Source organism: Fundulus heteroclitus, chromosome 13 (assembly GCF_011125445.2).
Source record: "Fundulus heteroclitus isolate FHET01 chromosome 13, MU-UCD_Fhet_4.1, whole genome shotgun sequence".
Classification (NCBI taxonomy): Eukaryota; Metazoa; Chordata; class Actinopteri; order Cyprinodontiformes; family Fundulidae; genus Fundulus; species Fundulus heteroclitus.
This window is the reverse complement of record NC_046373.1, coordinates 2,625,515-2,642,738: the sequence shown is the minus strand read 5'-3', so window position 1 is coordinate 2,642,738 and position 17,224 is coordinate 2,625,515. Positions and strand designations below refer to the sequence as shown.

At 39.2% G+C, this 17,224-nt stretch overlaps 2 protein-coding genes and 1 long non-coding RNA gene across 3 annotated transcripts in view; 1 reads left to right on the top strand and 2 right to left on the bottom strand.

Moving 5' to 3' along the window:
* The window catches only part of LOC105923893, a 33,095-nt gene extending 30,049 nt beyond the window's left edge, over positions 1–3,046 (bottom strand). Inside the window, exons 1-7 of the long non-coding RNA XR_004932228.1 lie at positions 2,912–3,046; positions 2,817–2,831; positions 2,695–2,730; positions 2,417–2,455; positions 603–792; positions 252–417; positions 47–117 (exon numbers count right to left, since the gene is read on the bottom strand). This is a non-coding gene — a long non-coding RNA (complement C3). The remainder of the gene's footprint in view (positions 1–46; positions 118–251; positions 418–602; positions 793–2,416; positions 2,456–2,694; positions 2,731–2,816; positions 2,832–2,911) is intronic.
* A 2,520-nt stretch (positions 3,047–5,566) lies between these two features.
* ccdc130 (coiled-coil domain containing 130) lies at positions 5,567–12,313 on the bottom strand. Its single transcript, XM_012878213.3, has 10 exons — positions 12,242–12,313; positions 9,943–9,974; positions 9,592–9,645; positions 9,426–9,508; positions 8,372–8,427; positions 8,221–8,281; positions 7,988–8,130; positions 7,724–7,896; positions 6,496–6,634; positions 5,567–6,110 (listed from the first exon to the last, which is right to left on the bottom strand). Exons 2-10 carry the CDS (start codon positions 9,943–9,945, stop codon positions 5,608–5,610), a joined length of 1,215 nt encoding a protein of 404 aa, XP_012733667.3. The 5' UTR covers positions 9,946–9,974; positions 12,242–12,313; the 3' UTR covers positions 5,567–5,607.
* Positions 12,314–12,335: 22 nt separating this feature from the next.
* On the top strand, positions 12,336–13,825 carry LOC105937074 (transcription factor IIIA). The gene has a single exon (XM_012878214.3). It carries the CDS (start codon positions 12,431–12,433, stop codon positions 13,511–13,513), a length of 1,083 nt encoding a protein of 360 aa, XP_012733668.2. The 5' UTR covers positions 12,336–12,430; the 3' UTR covers positions 13,514–13,825.
* Positions 13,826–17,224: the final 3,399 nt, after the last annotated feature.

Here is a 17,224-nt window from a genome sequence, read left to right as displayed (position 1 = left end):
GTATTCACAGCAAAACATTTTATTTAATTTATCTACAAGGTGTTACCTGAATGTCTATACTGATGGAGCTGTCAACGGCTTTAAAGAACGGAGTGGACACAAAGGTTCTGAAACGAACTGGTAAAGAGAGAAAACACAAAGATTTAGTTGACAAAACACTCAACCTAAAATCCTTGATACTTTGTATATATAATTTGACTGCTTGTGTGTTGTTTTATGAATAAGCTATTGCAATCGCTTTTTGTTCTCACCAGTGTCTCCGGGGTTGTAGATGGGTTTGTCTGTTTGAATAAAGATATACCCAGAATGAAAGGACACCATCAGCACTCGTTCCTCAGAGTGTAAATCCGCAAAGTTTAATTGCAGATAAACAAACTTGTTCTGTTTTTCCTCGCGGTTCAAAAGAGCAGATGAAAGCTGCGAAGACCAGCCATTGGGACACAAGGTTTAGAATTCATAACAAATTTTTGGTACTAATTGATGCAAACGTTACAGAGAAACCATGGCGACAACTTCGAAACCGTAGTTAAAGAAAAATCTACGACTAAGTATTTCTTTATTTGGCGCTTGATGGTAAAAATGTGTTGTTTAACATAACTTACCTGTATAGGCTTGAGAACATGGTATTTATTAGCCTGATTGAGTGTAGCAGAGTCCTGGAGGAGCATAACGCTTTTGCTAAAGTCCCAGATGGCGATGGAGACGGCGACAGGGCTGGATGCGCCATCTGCCTGTAAGTAGATGTTTTCCTGGATGTCCGTCCTCAGGATGTCTGGAGCCACCAGAGTGAACCTTCAAATAAGAATCATAAGACAGCTGCTTTTGCGTATTTATTTGTGGGCAGGCGACACGTCCTGCTAGAAAACGTTGGAAAGCTTGTGAGGACGGAGAAGCATGAAGTGCTCTAAACCTTCCTGGTAGGTTGACTTTGTACTTACCTTTGTAACACCAGCAGATGACACAATTATCCAGGTCTGTTGAAACTTTACATTTGACTTTGATCCACTCAAAACTGTAGTTATCCCTTTTGCTTTTTAACCACACCATTTCCTTTCCACTCAACCTTCCAATAATACGCTTGGATTACTGCCAGATTATTTAATACTGATATTTGTCACTCACCCACTTTGTAGAGGGTGTCAGTGACTGTCTGACGGACAGTGGTAAATACAAGTCTGTCCCATAATATAGGTTATAACGTAACATTTCTTTACTGAAATTGGTATTATTGTTCCTGTGTAATATTCCAATGTTCATCCAAACTGAATTTGGGGGATTTCATTAGCTGTACACCACAAGCGACAAAATCAATATTTGAAATACCCAATCTGTTGCTAAACCTATTGGGTCACCCATCCAAATCGTTCAATTCAGGTGTTCCAAACACCCCTATATGGCCATGGGTGTATGAAATCCAGCACCTAGGCATGCCGACGTCTTCCACGAACATGTTTGAAAGAATGGGTCGCTCTCTGGAGCTCAGTGAATTCCAGCGTGGTTCTGTCCAATCGTGTGTAGTCCACAGTCAACTATTAGTGGTATTATAATAAACATGGAAGACATTTTGGAATAACAACACCTTAGCCGAATGATTAGTGCAAGAACTTTGTGTAGCGAGTTTTAAGGAGTGGGTTCTTATGACCTTGACGGTGCATCCAAGCCTTACATGACAAAGTATAAAGCGTCGGACACAGTGGTTGGACTCTAATCAAGAGCAAGGAAGCCCTGTTCTATGAAGGCACAAATCCTGCCTCTCTGTCTGGCAATCCAATGGAGGGGTCTGCGTTTGGCATTTATCAGGACAACAACACTTGGTCCGTTGAAAAGTTTGGTCCAAAAGCGATTATGATGTGGCGCTTGTTTTCAGGAGCTGGACTCAGACCCTTAAGCTATTGAAATCAACTCCTAATGTTGCAACCTGATGGGAAAATTTGGACATATTTATGCTCCTAACTATATGGGAACTTTTTTGAAATGGCTCCTTTCCTGCTTCAGCATGACTCCACAAGACCTTCTCGTCCAACATAAGCATCTGACCTCACAAATACAGATCTGGAAGAATGGGCAAAAATACCCGTAAACACACTCTAAAAACTTTATGGAAAGCCTTCCCAGAAGAGCTGAAGCTGTTAGAGCTGCAAAGAGTGGGCCTACATGATTATCCTAAAACGTATGAATTAAAAATGGGACATCAGTCAAGTTCATGGGTATGAGAGCAAACGACTGAAGACAAAATAGAAAATCACTATCTGTAATAATTTTATATACTAGACATTTTTTAATTACTGAAATAAAATAACGTTTTGATGATGCTCTAAGTTATTGAAATGCACCATAGTATAACTGTATGGATACCAGAACTGTTGCGTTATAATTTTATCCATTTGTTGCATTGTTTACTGTAAAGTAACAGTACCTTGGTGAAGAACTGATGGTTTGCTTTGTATTTCCTCCTCTGCAAATGAATGGGACAAGAAATCATTCCAGACACTAAAAAACTAAAATGTTTTATTGTGTGATATAAAAAGATTTTATAGGCTTCTAAGTTTGTTTCATGTTGGACAAAATGCTCCACCATTTAATGACGACTAAACAAAATAAGGAATAAAAAAAATAATAATTATTAATAATAATAATTATGGATTGTACTGATATCAATTTTGTGCTAAAATAATACCACCTTTGATAACTTACTGATGGTGGCGCAGGTAGTCCTCAAACGATATAAATCTGGAGAGAGGAATCATAAATATTACCTGAAGTTGTCATATGTAAATGTTGCAACTGTTCACGCAGTTTGGTGCAAACATACATACTCTTCATTCCAAGGTCTGTAAAGGACAAAGCTTGGTTAGTAACTGAAATTCAACGAGATGGAAGAGCAGAAACTCCTGCAGAATGGAAATCTTACAATCTCATGTCGTCCACAACACGTCGTCCATGAGAACCACAGAACAGAAGGATAAATAAAAGGTTTTTAAGCTTCCACAGAACCATGACGATCGTCTAGGACGTTTCTGTGGACTGTGGTCAACAACAGAGGTGATCAAATATATGGTCCGGAAGATGTTTCCCGTCATCAGGTGTGGGAGGGGGGGAGGGGGGGGGGCAGTGTCCAATCAATAATGAACAAACAGTAAAACACACTGGAAGCAGCCTTTGAGCTTGGCCAAAGGGTCAGAGGCACACTGTGGAAAAAGAGTAACTTCAGAGATTACAAAATACTTATTAGGTTAACGGATTAGTTTCTCTTATTGGTTACATCAACATTGGTGCAATTATTGGTTGAATAAGGCAAAACAAATGATTCATGCTAAAAAAAATTCTTGCCATAATAACCCACGGCTGCTCTGTTAATTAAACACACTTTTCTGTTAAAAGGGCACATTTGCTATTATACTGAAAAGTACATATACATTAATATAGTTTTGAACTCGGCTGCATTTCCCTCTTTTAAACATCGACAGCAAATCTGAAAGTCAGCTTATTTATTTTGACGTTTTAAATAACAGTTGTGTGGACAACTTGTGTGATTGGCACTTTATCTTAGCTCATCAATTTGTTAATCAATACCTTATTACTATTTAACTGCTGATGAACTCATATTTCATCTGTTGATGGGAGACATTCAGTGGGCAAGGTTTGGATAAACCATAAAAATAATGATTAAAAACAAAAAATAAACCTTTCAAAATCTGTTGGGTACCTATTAAAGTAATGCACAGGAGCAAATTTCGGCCAGTTTTATTACCAGATAACATGGTTCCACACATCAAGCAAGAAAAAAAAAATATTCATGTATTATCATACAAATATGAGACATAAAACATTCACAAACGCATTCCGAGGCAAGGAAAATAAATTCAGCTGACCAAGACTGATATTTTTTATTTCAGAGGATATTGTAAGGCAAAAATAATAATATTAGTATTGATAATGCAAGAAAAAAAGTTAAATATTACAGCAGATCTCAGTTCTTAAGCATTTTCTATTTTTACATTTTTCTCTTTTCTGGGAAAAAAAAAAATCCATTTAGGTTTTTATTCCGCCTCAAAGTCAGGAGTCAGAATCTGAGTCGCTGTAGTCGGCAACTAGAGATGTGACTCCTCTGGTACTTTTGTTTTGTTCCTTCTGCCCAGAGTCCACCTCATTATCCAGTCTTTCATCTGTTTCCTTTACAACTTTGGCAAACAGCTCATTTGAACTGTTGTTGTTATTATTATTCACTGCCACTGTCCCGTCTCTGTGTGTTGGTCCAACACGTCGGGCTTCTTCTGTCTGCGTTACCGGTTCTTCTTCGCGTCTGTCGACTTCCCGCTGAGATGTTCCCTGGGTTCTGGCACCGCACTCTTCATTTTTAGCTCCAGAGCCGATCGAGCGTCTGCGAATTAAGGGGCTCTGTGAGGAACCCAGGGCTTTGGCAATGGCGGCCTCTTTCCCCTGTAGGCTTAGCTTATGAAGCAGACTGCCTGCAGCACCCCCTGCTGGCGAGGACAAGGTATTAAACCACGAACGAGTGGCGATCTCCTTCCGCTTGCTGTGCTTTTTGTCCTCATAAGCTTAACAGGAAAAGAATATAGAAGAAAATTTTTAGTCAGATTAAATCTATTTTTTTATACCTGTAAACCAAAAATCTTCATTACTGTTGATTAGAAAATATGTTATTCCACTGTTTCCTTTGCACATTTATCAGACATGTTGTGTGAACATGTGAATGTTCTCAGAAAAATTTACCTTCTGATACACTTGAATATTTTTAGATTTAACATGCACGAGGATGTATGTACAGTGTGGCTATTATAAAAATAAAACCTGTTTTATTGGTGCAATTATTGGTTGAATAAGGCAAAACAAATGATTCATGCTAAAAAAAATTCTTGCCATAATAACCCACGGCTGCTCTGTTAATTAAACACACTTTTCTGTTAAAAGGGCACATTTGCTATTATACTGAAAAGTACATATACATTAATATAGTTTTGAACTCGGCTGCATTTCCCTCTTTTAAACATCGACAGCAAATCTGAAAGTCAGCTTATTTATTTTGACGTTTTAAATAACAGTTGTGTGGACAACTTGTGTGATTGGCACTTTATCTTAGCTCATCAATTTGTTAATCAATACCTTATTACTATTTAACTGCTGATGAACTCATATTTCATCTGTTGATGGGAGACATTCAGTGGGCAAGGTTTGGATAAACCATAAATATAATGATTAAAAACAAAAAATAAACCTTTCAAAATCTGTTGGGTACCTATTAAAGTAATGCACAGGAGCAAATTTCGGCCAGTTTTATTACCAGATAACATGGTTCCACACATCAAGCAAGAAAAAAAAAAATTCATGTATTATCATACAAATATGAGACATAAAACATTCACAAACGCATTCCGAGGCAAGGAAAATAAATTCAGCTGACCAAGACTGATATTTTTTATTTCAGAGGATATTGTAAGGCAAAAATAATAATATTAGTATTGATAATGCAAGAAAAAAAGTTAAATATTACAGCAGATCTCAGTTCTTAAGCATTTTCTATTTTTACATTTTTCTCTTTTCTGGGAAAAAAAAAAAATCCATTTAGGTTTTTATTCCGCCTCAAAGTCAGGAGTCAGAATCTGAGTCGCTGTAGTCGGCAACTAGAGATGTGACTCCTCTGGTACTTTTGTTTTGTTCCTTCTGCCCAGAGTCCACCTCATTATCCAGTCTTTCATCTGTTTCCTTTACAACTTTGGCAAACAGCTCATTTGAACTGTTGTTGTTATTATTATTCACTGCCACTGTCCCGTCTCTGTGTGTTGGTCCAACACGTCGGGCTTCTTCTGTCTGCGTTACCGGTTCTTCTTCGCGTCTGTCGACTTCCCGCTGAGATGTTCCCTGGGTTCTGGCACCGCACTCTTCATTTTTAGCTCCAGAGCCGATCGAGCGTCTGCGAATTAAGGGGCTCTGTGAGGAACCCAGGGCTTTGGCAACGGCGGCCTCTTTCCCCTGTAGGCTTAGCTTATGAAGCAGACTGCCTGCAGCACCCCCTGCTGGCGAGGACAAGGTATTAAACCACGAACGAGTGGCGATCTCCTTCCGCTTGCTGTGCTTTTTGTCCTCATAAGCTTAACAGGAAAAGAATATAGAAGAAAATTTTTAGTCAGATTAAATCTATTTTTTTATACCTGTAAACCAAAAATCTTCATTACTGTTGATTAGAAAATATGTTATTCCACTGTTTCCTTTGCACATTTATCAGACATGTTGTGTGAACATGTGAATGTTCTCAGAAAAATTTACCTTCTGATACACTTGAATATTTTTAGATTTAACATGCACGAGGATGTATGTACAGTGTGGCTATTATAAAAATAAAACCTGTTCCTGGTATGACAAGAGACCTTTTTGTTGATAAGAAGATAATTTAAGCCGTATAAGGAGGATATAAAAAATGATAACATACTTGTTGATTATTAGGAGTGAGAGCATATTCCCAGAAGTGGTACTTACAGTCAGGTGTCTGGAAAGTTAGTAGTCCAGCCAGTTTTTTGTCCTCCTCTTTCTCAGGCAGGAGAGGTATGGATAAGTTTGTTCTCATCCTTACAGCGTTGTCTTTCTCCTCCTGCTCGGCCAGAACCTTTTTCTCCTCCTGAATTGTCACATAAAGACAAGGCGTCTGTTTTAAAAATTACAACATAATAGCATCTAGAAAACAGAAAACATTTTACAGAAAAATGACAGATTGCTGGACACTTGTAACGAGGTATTTTTACAGTTATGATAATAATTTCAGAGTTCGTGGCACAATTCTTGCGCTAAAGTTATCCTGATGCTGGTCTTTAGAGCGCTACAGTAATTACTACACAGAAGTTCTGTTGAAAAAAGAAAAGAACATATTTATACCTTAAAATTAACTAGTTATGGAACCTTGAGAGGGAGAACTTAGAAACCGACTCTCACTCAAAATGTTTATGAATTTAAAATTATGACTGTTCACAATTGGATTAAATGTGATGATTTCATGAAAAGCTAAAAAAAGATTTTAATCATTAACTTCAAGAGTCAAACAGAGTTGTTACACGAAAAGAATGATATTTTGAACATTTATGGAACAATATTTATGTCTGTAATCTAAACTGGCAGAACGTCGTGAAAATATAAATCTGAAATAAAATTAAGGTAGAAATATTTATGCTGACAAAGCCCATAGATCAATATATCTCACTTAATTCAATAAGATGAGGATCTGCAGTGTTTATGAGTCTGACTTAATCCATAAACTGTAAATCTTATTAATTATTATTTTTATTCCTTATTTTGTTTATGTGCCAGATCAACACTTTAATTTTTGCACAATATGTCTTGCTGTTGTAATATTTAACAGCTGTTTTGATCTGACTATATTCCTACATATGAATTGGATCCGTTTGCCTTGTGAACTGCCTTCAGACTTGTTCTGATTTCTTGTTCTGATTTGTCACTTTATGCAGAGGGTATAGAGTAGTTTAGCATTTAATCGACAAACTTTCCACCTTAAACGTCAGGCCACATTCAGGGCAGGACATAAAACAGGACACTATGTCTTTCATTCTGTATAATGCTTCTATATGTATTAAAATTTAGTAATTTTTTACTGGAAAGAATAAACTTTTTCCTCCTTAATATCTCTTTTTTAGTTTAGTATGTTTATAATGGCAACAGTTTTGCAGAAGGGAAAGCCCAAGAGCTAATTACTTACTCTGAACTTCCTGCGGAGGGCGCTGTTGAGCTGAAAATCATCCTTCCAACCCGCCTGATAGTCTTGGATTTCAGACAGAGAGGGGAGAGCCTTGGTGAGCTTCTCTTTGTCTTTCCCGCCATGGTCCAGTTTGTACATGGCATCCGTCTCCAGCTTTTCTTTCTCTTCCCGTTCTGCTCCGAGACGACACAAGAAGGAGCTGATTACGATCGGCAAAATAATGCGTGTAAAGCGGATCCAGCCAAGTGGAGACAAATCTTTTACCTGTGGTCAGGATCTGCTCATTTTCAGCCATGTCCCAGCGCTCCTCCTTCCTGCGTGCTCCACTTACTATCACATAGTCACAAGTCGCAGGATCCGTCTGCATCTCAATGTAGTTGACACACAGGTGACACTTCATCCTAAACCTGCATGGGAAGACAGAAATAAGCTTTTTAATTTTAAAGCTCACCAATTTTTTTCACACGCAACGCTAAGTCTGGTGCTTTGCACTTCACCTATAGATTGGCGTGGTGTAGTAGTTCCCCACTTTTTTCTTCTCAGCATTGTAACGAACCCCTGGGGTAAACACATGGTTTGGGTTATAAAAAACAAACCGATGCTTCGTTTGACCGAATAAATGTTTTGTTTTCTTTTACTTTAACTTACCCATGCCAATGTGATTCTTGCAGCCATCACACCAGATGTTATAGGGCATTTCAAACCTGGAAGGGCAAAAAACAAACATTCTGACTTAAAGTTAAAGATACTAATCTGTCAGTTTTTAATATTGGCTCTTTATGTAGTGTAAGTTTTATTTTTTTATATAATATGTCCAGTCATTTGTGATTCTCATTAGTCAAACTGAACACAGGAGCAAAGACAAGAGAGAGGACGTGAACATTCTTTACATAAAAGACGAAAACGCGGTTTCACTGCCATCATTTTAGTTTGTGTATTTTCCTTTGCATTATGTGCTGGTGAAGATTCTCAGTCATCCAGGTCATGGTCATTCCAAAAAAAGTAAAAAAACAAAGCAACTGGACTTGTTTTCCATAGTTGAAAATGTTTTGCCTCCTCTCCAGGAAGCTTTCTCAATTCAAAAAGTCTGGAGTAATGTGGAGTAACAAGCTTTATACTACTGCCAAACAACGGCCTTGTAATGGCTTAGATAACATGCAAGTTCAACCGAAACAGGTTCACCCCTTAGTACTGGGCGGTCGTTTAAGCCTTTGCAAAATGCATATTTTTTTATACGTCATTGGGACATTTATTTTGAAAATCTCAGGTGGGAACTTTATTAGGTCATGTTGGTTCTGCTGGCTAACCTGTGAGAGATGCATGCCAATTGTGAAGTGTGAGCACAACAAGTTAAGAGCCAGAAGGGCTACTATAAGTTAAAAGCAGTCAAAGGATGCTAAAGATTATTTGTAAGGTCCTCATTTCTACTTCTAAGCATGGGTCAGCCAGCGATGTATGTTTACATGTCATATATAACTTTAAGTCTTTGTTTTGCCATCTTGCTATTACATTGAGTTTTATGTTGCATTTTAGTTCGACGGTGGCGTCGTGTGGTGCTGTAATACCAAACCTCATTAAGATTGTACATCCTACAATAATATCAACATCATGCCATCAGTAAAACAAACTCTTTATTGACTTAAGAAGAGGTGGAAGTGATACGCGGCAACATCAGTTCACTTTCTATTCATGTGGTACTAACCTGATAATGAGGATGCCCTGGGAAAGCTTCCTTGCCCTCTCGCGAAGGGCGTGAGTTTTGTGATACCCATTGAGGGATCCATGCTAATGGTAAAGAATGGCAGAGATAAATATATAGCTCTACAATTCCTGCACAATAAGTAGCAGGCCAGATCTATCGCGTTCACCTTGGCTGGATCGAAATCCGGAGGGTAGTATTTGTTTGTTCCTTTTCTTTCACCCTGTCAAGAAAACAGTGGGTTAATCAGGTGAGACAATTTCATACTGAAACACACAAAGCTACAATAAAAAGAAGATCCAGAGGACAACTTCCTATCCCATAGGAAGTACAAGCTTTAACACATGTTAAACTGTAAAGACAGAGGAAAAGAAACTATGTTCCAAGTTCAGCATCTTCATTATTTTTCTATTAAGATAACATGTTTAATTTCAAGTGATTGTTTTACCTTTTGTGCAGCATCTGTTAAAGAAAATGTATCAATACAGGCAACAAGCAGGTTAAAAATAATTCAACTTACCATATTGACAACTCAAGATCAGCACTTGGCTCCTTTAAACATAAGAAAGTTTTGTTACTGACAACATAATATTAAAAAAAAGAGACGTGCTCAGGTATAAACGCGTTATTATATAAATACATTATACTAAACTTCATAAAATATTAACCTTTTGGAAAAAAGTCCCTGAGAGGCAAGTTAATTTATAAAGGCACTTTTCAGTAACAAGATGCTTCAAAGTAGAGGAAGATCATGAATCAGCTAATATGGAAAAACAGAACTTAAAAAAGGAGAAAAAAAATCAACGAACACTTAAAGTGATTGAGTTTAAATTACATTAAACTGTCTGCAATGAAGAAACAATGAGAGTTAGGAACACTCGTCATTATATTTTAGTATTCTCCCGAAATGTTAGTGCTTATGAGAAGAGATGTTCATGAGAGTTTTGGTAACAATTGATAATTGTTTTGATTTATTGCCCCCTGTTAAGCTTTTTAATGTGTTTGTAAGGGTATAATTTGACTATTTGTAAGCTAACTTAAATAAAACCCGCTGGTCTGGGATGGAACTATTGAAAATGTTGTGTAAATTTAGTATTGGATGTTTCCCATCTGCATTATATTGCCAAAAGTATTCACTCACCTGCCTTGACTTGTTTATGAATTTAAGTAACATCACATAGGGATTAAAAAGACTTTGGTCCCCCGTTACAGCAATAACGGCTTCAGCTCTTCTGGGAATGCTGTCCACAAGGTTCTTAAGTGTGTTTATGGGAATCTTTGACCAGTCTTCTAGACACGCGTTTGTGAGGTAATTCACTGATGTTGGACAAGAAGGCATAGTTCTCAGTTTCCACACACCTGTGGCCATGGAAGTGACTGGAATGCTGGATTTTCATTGTTTGGATGACTGAGCGAATACTTCTGGTGTGTTTGTCTCTCTGTGTATATATATATATATATATACACACACACATATATATATATATATATATATATATATATATATATATATATATATATATATATATATATATATATATATATATATATATATATATATATATATATATATATCCATCCATCCATTTTCCATACCGCTTAATCCCTCATGGGGTCGCGGGGGTTGCTGGTGCCTATCTCCAGCTGTCAATGGGCGAGAGGCGGGGTACACCCTGGACAGGTCGCCAGTCTGTCGCAGGGCAACACAGAGAGACAAACAGGACAAACAACCATTCACACCTAAGGACAATTTGGAGAAGCCAATTAACCTAACAGTCATGTTTTTGGACTGTGGGAGGAAGCCGGAGTACCCGGAGAGAACCCACGCATGCACAGGGAGAACATGCAAACTCCATGCAGAAAGACCCAGGGGTGTACTCGAACCCAGGACCTTCTTGCTGCAAGGCAACAGCGCTACCCACTGCGCCACTGTGCAGCCTCATATATATATATATATATAGATATATAGATAGATATATATATATATATAGATATATATATAGATATATATATATATATATATATATATATACACATACACACACACACACACATATATATATATATATATATATATATATATATATATATATATATATATATACATATATATATACACATACATACATACATACATACATACGTCCGATGGTATATTTAGCCGCTTTATTAGGTGATGGATTGGAAAACCTTCTTACCAACACCCTACGATTTAGTGCTAGATTCAAGTTGGGACTCTGGCTGGGCAACTACATTAGAAACATAAAATAAAAACGTGCAGATAAAATGCAAATATTTATTAAAATAAAAATCTACCAGGGGGGTGTTATAAATATATGTATAAATCATGTTTTGTGTCCAAGCTTTTAAAATACTTGAACTTTCTCAACTGTGGATCAGTATTCTGCAGATTTTTTATGTTCATTACATGAAATCATTTATTTTGACATGTAACTCCGCTAATTTTTTTTCCTCCAAAATATCTACTTGCATTACACCTTAACTAGTAAAGGCCTTCAAGATTAACGCCGAAACAACCCTGACAAATGAGTTTACCCACACTCCATAACAGCAGACCCGCATAGCTTTAGGTGTGATCGGTTTCTAAAAGGTCCATAGAAGTAAACGGATCAAATCTTTAATTTCAAAGAAACGTTTCAGGCTAACGTTAGCAGCAGTTTGCTATTTGCTATTTCTATAACATGTGTCCTAAAAGGCAGATGATTCAATGGCTGAAAAACATCACTAACTGAGTTCTGATTCCTAGATGAACAAATGTTGGGAATAATTGTACAGCTAAGATGAAAAAACATACTTACAAGTTGTATTTTTAGCAGCACTGCTAAGAAAAAAAAAAAACACAAAAAACAACAGATACCAGCGGCTAACGTAATTTCCGTGTCCGGTCGTAGCCGGATGTTACGTCACATTGAGGGGCGTTGCGGGAAGTACCGCCGTCCGACAGGACAACAACGCGCGTGGAACGTTCTCCTCTTTATTTAAAAAAAATGGAAACCAAAACAGAGCCGCACAAACGCTTCTTCTGCTCGTTTCCCGACTGCACGGCCGCTTTCAACAGACAGTGGAAGCTGGACGCGCACCTGTGCCGACACACGGGGGTCCGGCCCCACTCGTGTCAGCACGAGGGCTGCGGCAAGTCCTTCTGCACGCCGTACCACCTGGCCCGGCACGAGCTCAGCCACAGCGGCGTGAAGCCCTACCGCTGCTCCGTGGAGGGCTGCGGGGAAGCCTTCAGCACGAGCACGAACCGGAACAGACACGTGAGCCGCGCGCACGGCCAGGAGCAGAAGAAGTACGCGTGCAGGTTCGAGGGCTGCGGCCTGGAGTTCAAGAAGAACAAGCAGCTGAGGGCCCACGTGTGTGACCGGCACACGCAGCTGCCCCCTTACCAGTGCGCCCACGAGGGCTGCCAGATGCGCTTCTCCACGCCCAGCAAGCTGAAGCGACACCAGAAGGTGCACAGAGGTTACCCCTGCAAGGAGGAGGACTGCCCCTTCACGGGGAAGACCTGGACGGAGCTGCTGCAACACAGGAAGGAGCAGCACCGGCCGGTGGTGAAGTGCGAGCGGTGCGGCAAGGTGTTCAGGGACCCCCGGTTCCTCCAGCAGCACCAGCGCGTCCACTCCGACACCAGGGTGGTCTACAAGTGTCCCAGGGAGGGCTGCAGCAGGTCCTACACCACCATGTTCAATCTTCAGAGCCACATCAACTCTTTCCACGATGACCTTCGCCCATTTGTCTGCACCCACGACGGCTGCGGGAAGACCTTCGCCTTAAAATGCAGCCTCCAGCGCCACGGCGTGGTCCACGAACCGGAGGGGAGGAAGCCGAAGAGGAGCCGGCTGAAAAGATCCATCGCGTCCAGACTGAGCGGCTTCCACGAAGCGAAGAGGGCGGCGTACAAAAAGCACCGGAGACCCGAGCCAGAGAGCAGGGCCCGCGAAGAGAAAGCGGAGCAGCCCGGCCCCATCGTGCTGGTGTCCCTCATGCAGGACACGTCTTTAATAGGTGGCCCCGCTGTGGACGCGCAGGGACTCACAGATGTCCTGGCAGCTCCGTTATCGTTATAGGTTTCTGTGAAAAGCACTACAAGGACAGGAGGCAACTGATAAGAGAGTTTTGGAGTTTATGTGTCTGCACGGTCAATGTATACACACGTGATGTGAAGAAGATGAATGCAACTCGAGAGTTTTGGAGCTGTTTAATTCCTCCAGAAGTTATTTATTCTGTGTTGCCAGTTCTTGTTTGGATGTAAGGGAGAGGGCTGGACCTTATCCCATCTGCCACTGCGGGCGAGGAAAATATGTTTGTATATCTATGTTCTGTTTTTGTTTGACAAAAAGATTTGAGTGTCGCAAATAAAAGCAACCGGTTGTTCTGGCTTTTGTGTCCCTTTCCTCGGGGTCTTTGAGTAGTATTACCCTTGGGTAGTGGGAGCAATAAAAAAAATTCTCCTTTCCTTTTTTTGCATTTTCACAACTGAAGCAAATTTGTATATTTGGACTATTCTATCTATAAAGTTTAACCAGGACACTAAAATATCCAAGAAGTATACTTACACTAATGAAGTTTAAATAAAACTCAATTCAATTTTATTTATATAGCGCCAAATCATGAAACATGTCATCTCAAGCCACCTTACAAAGTCAGCTTAACTGTTTGTTTTTTATACTTTCAGGCGAGTCTTCCAAGAGATTTGTAAATGTATAAATTAACATCAGGACTGCACAACTTATGTTTAAATAGTAAAACTAGATGCAATTTCACAAACAGGACTAATAAATGTGAGCTATTTATAAAGGTAATGTTCAGGCAATTGCTCGTATTATAGTGTATGCATGATGATGCTTATGTGATGCAGCTGAAGATGTTCCAGCTGGGCATTATGACTTTTTTGTGTGTGGAAAAGTCATAAGGAAAATAAATGGCTTGCCAAAAATCCAGATTTAGCCAGACTGAAAACCACCTTCTGGACATGATGACTTCTGTTTGTATCCTGTGGCTGCACAGACGTATTCACATACCGATGTTGGACGAACCCTGAGCAGAAGGTCACCACTGCCATATCATCATCACGTCCACCAACCCTGTTGCATATTCTAATATGTGGTGAGAGATCTGCACTTACCAGTCACCGACGCAATCTCAGTTTTGAGATTCATTTATTGAGGATGTCTAACAATAGGGTCAAATCTTCGAATCACTTCTGCTTGTGATCGTCTGCTTTGTCACTGCAATTTTTTTAAACAAAACTATTCTTGCTGCAAATAGGCACAGATTGGACAGGAGGTTCTGCCTGTGTGATAACTTAAAATATCTATAGTACCCTTACTATAGGTAAGGGTACTATACCTAAGGACTTAGCAGCATAACATATCTATAACAGGGGACTATTATTTCTGTTGTCTAATGTAAAATATCACAATTATGTTTCCTGAATATTTATATTTACATCTACATTATTTAAAACAGAGAACGCCTGACTTTGTGGTTTTCAAGTAAATGTGGTTGTTTTGCAGAATATTTAGCTTTTGCCATTCGGCTCTTCATGGATGATCCCTGGAAGCATAACGAGCTGATTAATTAGTCAGGCTGTCTTTGTGAACCCTGTGATTGGCTGATTAACAGACAGGCCACCTGTTTAAAACTACCAACTGTAGTTTTAAAACAAGAGTTAGATGGGCTGGGCTGATGGAGTTTCCACATAACTGTCCCTGTCAAATATTACCAGACAGCTTTGTCCTTCTTCCAAGAGGGGAGAGGTGTGGGAGGTTTCTTTGAGCCAGCTGACTGGCCGTGTGTAGCGTCAGTTAGTGGAGGGGCAACTCTGGTCATCTCCTGTACTTTTCAATGAAATCTCATTTAAAATAATTTAACACATAAAAGCTCCATAATGGGAAATGTTAGGAATTTTGAATTGTTGCTTTTTAAAATCCTTTGGTGTAGCTTGACACTGGAAACCAGCTTTTATGTCTAGCTGAAACACAGTCGTGCAGGACATGTTCTGGATTACCTGTTCGTTTGGTACTCGGACCTGAGCGTGTGTCAGCTTGCCTTGTCCGTCAACATTTTTCTGCAATTTCAGAGCCAAATGACAGCAGGCAAGCTTCTAGATGCACAAGATTTCCATAGCATACTCATTCAATTTATGGATAGTTGTCAGAATTAAAACCCACAAAAGGAGATGTATATAATTCCTCCCACTTTAGTGCTAAAAAAGTTCTCTTCTGGCATACTTGAGATAACTACAGCAACAGTGTGGCATTATTCCATGGTCTCCAATCGATGGTGCCCTCTTGAACCAGAGTGCTATTTCATTCCTGTTCACTCGCCTGAACCGCGGGGAAGCTGGAGCAGAAACCTTTCACATTCCTGGGCCTTCGTGACAGACGGCCCAGCATCCCGGGCCTCGACCAGCTGATTTACAGCGTAAACAGGAGCCGCGCCGTGCAAGTTTGAGATTCCAAGGCTAAATCCTCCAGGAATATTTCCACTTACTGGAAGTCTGCTCCCCACATTCCTGCCCCCTTTCGGCTCAGACGGTCCCTATATGGGCTGACTGTCTGACCAGCTCGGTTCAGGAATGTACAGTACACCTCTTTTAATTAGTATGCATGGAACGTCTGTGTGTCATCCGGCACACCTCGTGTCTGCCACATGCTGGCATACCTTCCTACATCGCTGCTGAAGTCATGGCACCTATGTGCATCAGATATAGATTTTTTTTTTTTTTTTTTTGAGAACACCGGCCACAAAATGATTGCGTACAGTAACCCTGAAAACAGTGTTAACATGAAACTGTTATGTGGTTTATGTTTATTTTTAAAATTTCTGTGACATATGTGCTTAGCATTTAATTTGCCATAGCGTCCCCTGTTTGATCTACACCTTTTTATTACCTCATAGATCCTTTTTTGTTTAACCCTGTCTCATATTGACTGCATTGAGTTCATAGATACCCAGTAGTGCACATTGTTTTCCTGTGGATTTATCTGAGATATTCAAACTAACCATGTAAAATTATATTTTAATTCTGAGCTTAGAGTCCGTCTTTACATACTGCACTGTAAAAATAGACCTAAAAATAAGAATTTTTTTCTTGAAATTAAAGTATTTTTCCTTGATTTGAGCAGGTAAATAGGACTATTTGCCAATGGAATAGTATTTTTGCACTTAAAATAGGAACAATTCATCTCCATCACCTTATTTCAAATGCAGGATTTCTAATTATCTTATTTTAAGGGTAAAAATACTCATTCCATTGGCAAATAATCTTATTTACCTGCTCAAATCAAGGGCAAATACATTCATTTCAAGAAAATTTTACTTATTTTTAGTTCTCTTTTTGCAGTGTGTTTTATTTTGTCAGTTGTGAAAAAACTGAGGAAATATACAGCTATTCCAAAGTGTTTTAGTCAGATCACTTTAGCAGGAATTGTTTATTAGAACCAGAGGATGTGTCTGAAGAAAGTGACACATCAGCAACACATATAGCCATTTTCCTCTTTTCTGCATCTCTTCTGTGTTGTGACAACAGAGCTAAGACATTTTGAACGTAATATTTGGGACAGAACTGTTCTTTCGTTTGCAAGAGTATAGATAGATATATACACATACACTATATTGCCAAAAGTATTTGCTCACCCATCCAAATTATTGGAATCAGGTGTTCCAATCTCTACCGTGGCCACAAGTGTATAAAATCAAGCACCTAGGCGTGCGGACTGTTTTTACAAACATTTGTGAAAGAAGCTCAGTGAATTCCAGCGTGGAACTGTGAT